This window comes from Acanthaster planci, linkage group LG02 (genome assembly GCF_054643075.1).
Source record: "Acanthaster planci isolate LZ-2023a linkage group LG02, COTS_SCS, whole genome shotgun sequence".
Lineage (NCBI taxonomy): Eukaryota > Metazoa > Echinodermata > Asteroidea > Valvatida > Acanthasteridae > Acanthaster > Acanthaster planci.
This window is the reverse complement of record NC_141778.1, coordinates 1753449-1763197: the sequence shown is the minus strand read 5'-3', so window position 1 is coordinate 1763197 and position 9749 is coordinate 1753449. Positions and strand designations below refer to the sequence as shown.

Here is a 9749-nt window from a genome sequence, read left to right as displayed (position 1 = left end):
GCTGCAACTTACCGTACAGAAACAGTTAATGCCACAAACTGAAAAAAGAGGGTTTTTTTTTCTTTTAAAACAAGAGGAGACGGTGAGGCTGTAACATTCTTACAAAACAACAAAAGTAGGGGCGGATGCAGGAATTTTCAGAATTCAGGGGGGATCAGGCTCGTCCGATTTGGTTTGTCTGACGGTACATGTTGCATGTAGCCTGAAACAATACGTAATGCATTGCATTATTACTGATGCTTTTTTTTTATCTGTGTGGCCGTGCAGGATCCTTGTCATAACTCTCACCACGTACACATAGGCCTACTCACCCTTTCAGCATGTCAGTCAACGTTGGTTTCTTACCAAATTGTTATTTATATTGTTTGGTGCGGGAGCAGATAAGGCAGAGGGGTGTCCCCGTTCCCCTCCTAGATTTGCGCCCCCAAAAGGTAAATAAAAACGGCGGTTAAGATATGTTATAAAGTGACTAAAGATGTTGTCTTTTCCGTCTCCCCCAAACCCTCAGTCCCTTTATAAAAATATATCTTCGCCACCGTTTTTATTTACCTTTTCAGGCGCAAATCTGGAGGAGGGGATAAGAATTTACCTTGAATTGGAACTGTGCACCCATACAACGTCGTAGAGGGCGCCATGATACGATGTTTAGTCTTTTTCAAGACGTTACTTTCGCGCTCCTTCGACATGAGTCTCCTCTATTTGTTAGCAACGTGACGTCATTCATTGGAAACCGTGTACACAACACGCGTTCAGTTTGTCCCATTCATTTTACTTGGAGAAAGCTGACGAAAATGGCTCTCCCATTTCTACCGGGAAACACCTTCACAGATCCTACGGTAAGAATATTCAGTAAATGTTGGTAAGATGAAGTTTGCTCGAGACGAAGAATGGATGCGGCTATTTTGTGAGGAAAGATTTTAGCGTTCTTTAGTGTGGTGTGAGGACCGGTGATCATGTTCGAACGAATTTGGGGACCCTGTGCTTATTACTACTAGTACTACTAGTACTGAGAAAGCTACTTCCATTTTAACTTTTGAATTCACCTTGGTAGTTCTAGGCCTCCAAGATGACTGTGACATCATGCTCAATAACTGTAGGGTTGATGTTGTCACAAAAGACACAATTTACAATTTGAAATTTCCAAAAAAATAGGGACAGCGCAATAAAGGGGAGATTGTAAATTTGGGGACCCTGCTCCTATGATAGAAAGAAGGGAGAGCTAGGCCTGCATTTTAACTCATGCTCAATAACTGTAGGGCTGACGTTATCAAAAAAACTAGGGCAGGGTTTTGAGGAAATTAAGAGGGGAAACCGAGTGTTTTAACACATGATACGTGGTCATGATAGTGGATTCAAACTTGAGTTGCATGGCTAGTTTATCAGTAAGAAAGTCACATTTTCCCACAGTTTACAATGTGAAAAACTCAATTGCAGAATACCCCGCCACCCCACATAATCAACCTTATAGCCAGGTACAGGTCAAAGAAAGTATCACACTCTTCTCAAGGGATTTCACCTTGTACTCATGCAACCAGTCATGCCAGGGGTCCTTTTTTAGAGTGGCGGGGTATTCTGCAATTATTTCATTTCAAATTTCAAAAAACGAGGTCAGTGCAATCAAGAGAGTGTTGCCTTTCATACTCATGGCAAGCCTGTATGTAACATTAGTTGCTTAGGTGGTGGTCGGGTGGTGGGGTTAAGTCACTTTAATCACTTTAATTAGATTTTTTTTTTACAATAGGTGTATACTTTGAGACCCAAGTCATTTTATATGAACAGCAGATTATATAGGGAAATGTTTATGTTACTCCTAGGCCTGAGGTTAGCTAGATGGGCTAGGCTAGGGAGGCTAATAAATTTTTGAATTATTTTTTTATGTTATCATTGAAATTATCTTGAAGAAAATGTCATAAGAAATATTTTGATATAAATTTGGATTCAATCGGACTCTGCAAAGCAAAGAGAAATCAATTTGAATCAGGGATGTTTTGAGATGTTTTTGTACATGTGCAATGCAGAGCAAACTGTGATTATTTTGTACACAAAAATCAGTGTGGATTTTACAACTGAAAAGCTCAAAATTTATGTTTTTGTAAAATCTTTGTTCTTATTTTGTGCCTTACTTCAATGAATTAAATGCTGGCTTCACTTCAAATTTCAAAAATTTTTAAATCAAAAACTAAATACAGGAGCTACTTGTAGGCCTACAGCATGCAAAAAAGAATTTTAAATCACAATTTCCTCAAGAAAATGACTTTCCAAAATAAACCGTGCCCTCACTCGTTTATTCATGTCCCTAGTCAGGCAAAGCTTTAAATCTCGTGAACTGAAAAGAGTCTTAAGAACTTTTCCTTTTGGCCAGGCTGACTTAAGTTTGACTTTCAGTTGAAGTATTGAGTTGTAAAAAGGAACACAAATCCAAGCATTTTCTTCCATTGGAGCCTGAGACCTTCATCATACCAACTTGCTCTTGAAAACATCTGTGACATCATTTTTTTCAACCAGCTTCTTTGTGAACGGACATATATCTGTTGTGAATTAATAATGGATTTTAATTTGATCATCCATCTGCAGAAGAGAAGATTTCACAGATCACAGTCCTTGGGCTACAAGAATGGTTATGCTCTGGCCAACCGACCCGAGGTGGGCATAGGGGGAGAGCCCCTGGAGGTCAACCAACTCTCACTGGCTGAACTGGAGGAACTCAACAACAAACGACCAACGCTGACCTACGGCCAAGCAAAGCAAGCCCCACCTGAAGATTTCATCCCTGCCCATGTTGCATTTGACAAGAAGGTCTGTTTCCCTGGTTACAGAACCTTGCATAGTTTCCAGGACTTTTTACATTTACGTTTGCAAAAAATAATCTCTACTTTACTGTTTGATGACTATATAAGTCACCTTTCCTGAAACTTTTGACTGAAACCTTCTCGCTTGGCTTCAGGAGAGAGTGTTGTTTTCAAGTTATTTTACAAGCAATTTATGTTTGCATATGAAAACAATGCCAGATACCACAATCTTTTGTATTTTGTCTGCAATGGAAACTGAACAGTCTTTCTAGCTGGTTTTCGTTTTTAAATATCTCAGTTTTGTTTGGCAGCAGTAGTGCATACTGTTCTGTTAGCGTGTTTTCTCATCGATGTGTTCTTGTTGAGTCAATTTTTGTATTTCCGTTAATTTTACATTATTTTCTTTTTATGTGGGAGGCTGCAATCTGCTGTCCTCTGCTGTAATGTAGTGTTGTGTAGAAATAACACTGTCCTGCAAGCAACTAAATATTAACTTGATTTATTCCACAGGTGCTGAAATTTGATGCCTACTTCCAACAGACCGTCCATGAATCTAGGAATGAATATTACCGGGTACGACCTGTCATTATTTATTACTACTTGGAGGATGACAGCATCTCGGTGGTTGAACCTCACGTCGAGAACAGCGGTAAGAAATTGTACTGTAGTCACGAAATAGTGAAAATATGCAAAAGTAGCTCAAGAATAAGAACAACGAAACGACACAGTTGTCCTTTTTTTTCAGAATATTCAATCTTCAACGGCTCTTGCCCCAATCTAATGAATTCATTTTCACAAAATTTAACTCTGAGATACAAATGTAACTTAATTGTATAGAAACCATGTAAATATGTTAGATTTGGTTGAAGTGAATGTTTTTGTTTTAGGTTGAAGACCATACTACATGTGGAACAGAAACCTGATTACATCTTTCCAATCATAATTTTAAAATGCAATTTTTTACAAATTTGTTGTTATTTTTGTTTGTGTTCCTGTTGTAGGTATGCCGCAGGGTAAGTTGATCAAGCGTCAACGTCTGCCTAAGAACGACCAGGGGGACCACTGGCATTGGAAAGATCTGAACGTAGACATCAATGTGACATTCTACGGCAAGGTCTTCCACATCACGCAGTGTGACAAGTGGACGCAGGTTAGTGTGACCCTTCAGTCACTCAAAATGTCATTGAGCAAAACGAGTTTAAGACCATAGGTTGTTCTCGGCATTTCAAATAAAAGTTATGTTTGGCTATAGTTATCTAATGTTACATCAAATTCAGCGGAATTTCCATTTCACCTCAACAGTAATCATTTTAATGTCATTCAGGTGCCCAAAATGATGCTAATTCAAAGCTTGACCTTTTTGTTAACCCAAGTTGTTCTCAATCCTTCTCCTAGGAATACATGGCCAGTGAAGGCATTGAGCTTAACCCCCCTGGGGTCTTACCATCTGACCCCTACATCGAGTCTCGCAAGGAATCGGCTGCTCTCCGCACCTACCAGACCAAGTCCACTTTTGACAAGCTCAAGCAGTTCCTGGACCTGGACCGAAAGGTAACCTTTTTGAAGATCTTCTGAGAATTGTTCAACTGTGCTAAAATTTGGAGTGCCATCATGTGATGTTTTGGTGGTGTGTCCTTTTATCCAAATGTCGAGATCATAGATATAAATCAGAATTTAAATTCCATCATGTAGGCATTTTGTTTTAGCCAATTCAGCATTCAGAAAGTTTAAAGCATATGCTTGATTTGCATTTCTCATGTGTTTTTAGTTCAAAGGGATAAAAAGTTTGATTGAGATTAAGGAACAACCTTCCAAGTGGAAACCGAACTTCCAAAGTTTGATGAGAACAGTAAAGATCTGTTCCTGTCAATAAAATCCGATCCTGACGTGAACAAGTAAAATTGTTTGGTGTTCTTTATGACAATCTTCAACCATGCTACATTTAATTCCTATAACTTTTGTTCGCCCCTTTAACCAGATCAGAGCAATTGCTCTTTTATTTGTTTTAAAGGTGGCAGATATTCAGAGCATGCCTTACTTTATTCATCCTAGCTTTCAACCAATCAGGTTCCTTGCCTTTTAGGGATAGGACTGAAAAAAATGAAACGTCTGGCCAATGACAGTCAACCATACTTTTAATCCCACCAATCAGGTGCTGCGTTTCTACAGTGTCTGGGACGATCGTGAAAGCATGTTCGGCGAGATGCGACCATACATCATCCAGTATTATCTGGTCAATGACACCGTTGAGGTCCGGGAAGTCCATGAGCCCAATGATGGTCGCGATCCATTCCCTCTTCTCCTCAAGCGTCAAAAGTTGCCGAAAGATCGTTACAACGTCGAATGTACGTATTGAAAAGCTTAGTTTTTAGCAAACCTTACCTTTTAAAAATGGAAACTTTTTCTGAATGCAGAATTCCCACACTAGTACTCATTTGGATGTTCGCTCCGAACAACCCAAACAGTACGTTTACTCAAGTCTAATTGAAAGTTGATCTAGAATTTCAATAATTCATGAACAATACAAAACCCTAACTTTTAAAACCATCACAGGAAATGCATAGCCACAGTTCATTTTCCTCAAAATGGGTGGAGACAGATTACACTTTGGTATCTTTCTTCTAATTATTTCACAGCGTCTTTCCCCGCTGTCGTCATGGAGTTATCTGACCACGAGATCAAGCAATGGTGTACACCCGAGGACTTCATGATCGGCAAGAGTGTCTTTATCTATAACCGGCCCTTCTTGATCTATGATATGGACGAGTTCACACGCGCCTGGATGCACAACAGGTACGGCATGCGTGACTTCACGCCGGTGGAGGTGACAGGACAGGCGAAGCAACTGCCGTCTCGGGTAAGGGATTTCAGACAACTCCTCTCTGTTGCCCAGTGCTGGTGAATGCTTCAAAACTACTTCACATGCATTTTTCACTGTCAAAAACACTTGTTCATTACTTTCGCCACAAATCACATTTAAGCAATAATAAAAGAATGGCAGGTCATGTACAAATAGCTTGTGGCTTCATTTAAGATCAGGGCACTTGTAATGTGTATGTCAAGACTTGTAAATAGTTGTAAAGCCTGTCATGAGAACTTGTAGAATAGTTGACTATGCCACTCTCTTGTTAGATGTTGACATCTTTATATTTACAAATTATCAGATGTTGCCTATTGATGGTATTTTTCGTGTTTTATTGTTACTTAATCACCATTGTTTGCAAAGATTCATCTTCCAACCAACACCTTTGGAGTTTGCCTTCAAAGAGGCCTCAGAAGTGATTTCATTGAGTCTTTACAGCTCTCGTCAACTTGTCAATGGCAGCATTTTTGAGACACTTGGTAGTAGTAATCATATTGGTCTTTTAAAATCCTTTGTGTCACATTTGATCTAATTTTTACACGACTAAAAATGACAAATAATATTAAACCGGTCACATGGGACTGAAACCTTTGCTTCCATGGAATATCTCAACAGTCTTCCATCCCTACAGAATTAACATTGTTTCAAAGCTCAAACAGAACTTAACTGTTTCTGGACCAATGTGGCCTTGTACCGAGTTCTAGCAACTGTGAACCTTAATGTAATTTTTATATAATCTTATTTTTCTTTCCATTCTGCAGAATCTTCCACCATACAATGGTTTTGGTTCCTTGGAAGATTCCCTGCAGTCTTGCCTGTCTCTGGTACCCCAGCCACCCAAGAAAGACTTCATCAAGATGTTGGAGAATGACCACAAGCAGCTACGCTTTGAAGCTGTGCTGGTGAGTTTTTGGAGCCATACTTGTCAAATTTCCCACCATAAATTTTATCAGTACTGTGTACCATCCATGGACTTATAAAAACAATAGATTTCTCTTTTTGACTCAACTGGTTTTATCTGAATAAAGAAAAGATAGACAGGTATTTACTCTTTTAGATTTGAGATGCTCTCAAAGCACATTTCCATTAAATCTGCACTTCAAATTATGTCACCTATTTTCCTTCACTTAAAACCTGTCATTCTACTCAGTTCCTGTTGTTACCCATTTCATTCAGGATTCTGTCAAGCCTGAGGATCGCGGTCGGCGTTTCATCATCTCTTACCGTCTCGCTGATGACATGGTCACCATCTTTGAGCCCCCAGTCCGCAACTCTGGCATCATCAGCGGCAAGTTCCTGGAGCCGACCCGCGTGACCAAGCCAGCCTCCACACCTGACAACCCCGAGTTCTATGGCCCACAGGACATGTACATCGGCGCGATCATCCAGGTGTTCAGCCATCGCTTCCTGATCACCAACGCCGACAATTACGTCCTAACCTACCTGGAGGCTCACCAGAGCGACTTCCCCGGGAGCGAGAGGACCATCGAATCCATTCGCCTGAAGAGATCACTCGGGGAGCCAGCGGCAAGAACTTCAGTCAAAGGTGCACCCATGAAGATCAAACGAAGGTGAGCTTTGTCAAAAGTTCTGCCTGTCTCTTGTCAGTTTTGTTCTTCGTTTTATACTCAGTTCTACAAAACCTGTGTTCATGTACTTACTGTTATGTGTTACCCTTTCTGCAGCATACAGTCATGTTTACAGCTCTGCCAATTTGTTTTAACTTTATATTTTGTTTTTTTAACGATGCAGTTCCCATCTACCCTTATACAGCTCTAATGTATAAGTCCACAGTTCTTTCTGGTGTCTCATTTCTTGTTTTGATTCTCAACTGTAGTTCTGTTTTCAGTTCTACCGTTCTATTTTGCAGCCCTCCCCATGAGCAATACTTGAAATGACCCCTGACCTATAACCTTCTAACCTTTTTCTCCTCACCCCAGTCCCGGTGACCTCAAGAACCTGATCGAAGAAGTCAAAGCACAGCTGCGTAAGGACAACTACATCAACTTCAACTCTCTGACGGAGGCATTCCTTCAGTATGATCGTGACCGCTCCGGTTACGTTGACATCGGAGAAGTTAAGAAGATCTGTCAGAAGCAGAACCTTCCCCTGGATGATGATCTAATGGAAGCAGTAAGCAGTTTGTCTTTCTTGAATTGAAACTGGGAAATCTAAGAGATTTAGTAAGCCTTGAAGAGGTGGGTTAAGTCAGGCTACAAGAGATGTGTCAAGCATAGACGTAAACCCAAGTCCTGAGGTTTCAGTTTGGATTTCAGTCACACACTTGTCTATGGGAAATAAGTTTAGCCGTTAACCAATGGCTTGTGTAGCACCATGTATTATTGTGAGTCATAGCCAAGACTTTCAGACACGGCTGAAGACTTCAGACACATTTCTCCAGCTCCAGCAATAGCACAAGGTGTTACTACTCTACACATATTTCCAGATTGAACTGACATGTAACAATGTTGGTTGTTGAAATAATGTTCCTTTCAAAACTTGAAAATATTTGAATCAATATTTGACAATATTAAGGACAAGGAATTTCCAGATTGTGAGAAAGCTAGCAAAATGGAAGTTTACTGTTTTCAGCTCATACTGGTCATCTCTATAAGCCCCACTCTCTGTCCGCATCTCTTCAGTCTCCTGACGACGGACAGAGCATACTGTCCAAAACGTTGAGTTCCTCACGGTTCTTTTCAGAACCATACAGACTCACAAAAGAGATCGTATCCTTGCATGGTGCTACCGCAAGCTTTCCACCTTACTCGTCATCTAATTTCGTTCCCTTTCTGTTTGTACAGTTGATTGCCGAGTGTGGAGGAGACGAACAAGGAAGAATAAAGCATGCCGAGTTTATGCGATTCCTCACCTGGGATTAGAACAGCCAACAATGGCACAGTACTGGATTGAGAACAGCCACTGCTATAAAATTGCATCAGTCATAAAGCAGAGGATGCTTGACTTAAAGCATCTGACATATGATAACTAAATTGAAGCGTGATTTGTGGCAGACACTTGTTGCATCAAGTTTAGAGTAACCGCGCTTTCTCTGCATTTAGTTTGGTGTTTTGCATTAACACTCCATCAAAATGAGGAATGCACTTTCAAAAAAATCTTGTCAAATATTGTAGTTGAAACCAAGCCCTTAGTTCAGCAGTAAGACAGAGATTAAGGCCACGCAGTCGTCAAGACTTATTCTCAGAAAGGCAGCCTCTTAAGTTGGAAATTATCAGTAAAAACATGTTATCTGTATTTGGCAGAACTTTGAGGTAACATGGCAAACCCAGTCTGATTTTACAATAATACCATCATTTCTAACCACAATTATCACATGGTTGTCAAGTACAGAACAGCTCTGTCAACTTATTCCTCATTCTGACTGAGCAAAGCATGCATGCACCAGAATTCGTGACCATTTTCACATTCAACTGGCTAAGAAAGATCTACATTGGTGGGAAAAGCTTTGTTGGAAAGATTTTTTCCTCAAGTTTTGAGAAAGCTTGAGCAAAACAAATCCAAAGTACATGTACAATTTCTTTCAATGCATTCGTATACAGTACTCTTCACACGCTAGAAAATACTGTATTTTCAAAGTGCAGCATGCGAGTCAATAAATTATTTGGTGTGAATTCTGCATTTTTCTGCTAACAGCAAGGATTCTATTTCCAAGAGACGTCTGGAATTCAAATGAAATGGTATAATATTGTGGTTCCATTGTTTATAGTTTGTAAATACATGTATTTTTAAGAATGTTTTGATGTTTTCCCCACTGTATAAAATGTCAGGAGTGTTCAAGAAATATTGTGTAAAGCTCTGAAAAATTCAAAGTCTGTTTCAAAACCTACAAAATGGATTAATTTTCATAGTGATTTGCACTCGCATAACTTTCCGTCCATTATCACTTTCTAATAAATTCCGTCCACACTGTATGGTCCAAAAGAATGTGTGTTGCAAGATACAATAAAAAATGATGGTTTACTTTGAATTCAGGAGGCTGTGTGTTTGTGTTCATACTTTGCCCATCTTACTATGAATTCAAACCCAGATCAGAGAGACAAAAAGTAGACAGAATAAGGCAAGTACCACACTGCCTA

General features: G+C 39.8%; 1 protein-coding gene across 1 annotated transcript; it reads left to right on the top strand.

Annotated features, from left to right (window-relative positions):
- Positions 1-682: 682 nt before the first annotated feature.
- Positions 683-9644, top strand: efhc1 (EF-hand domain containing 1). Its single transcript, XM_022245806.2, has 11 exons — positions 683-836; positions 2575-2796; positions 3300-3438; positions 3791-3939; positions 4185-4340; positions 4942-5134; positions 5426-5646; positions 6414-6554; positions 6829-7223; positions 7593-7785; positions 8457-9644. Exons 1-11 carry the CDS (start codon positions 792-794, stop codon positions 8532-8534), a joined length of 1932 nt encoding a protein of 643 aa, XP_022101498.1. The 5' UTR covers positions 683-791; the 3' UTR covers positions 8535-9644.
- Positions 9645-9749: the final 105 nt, after the last annotated feature.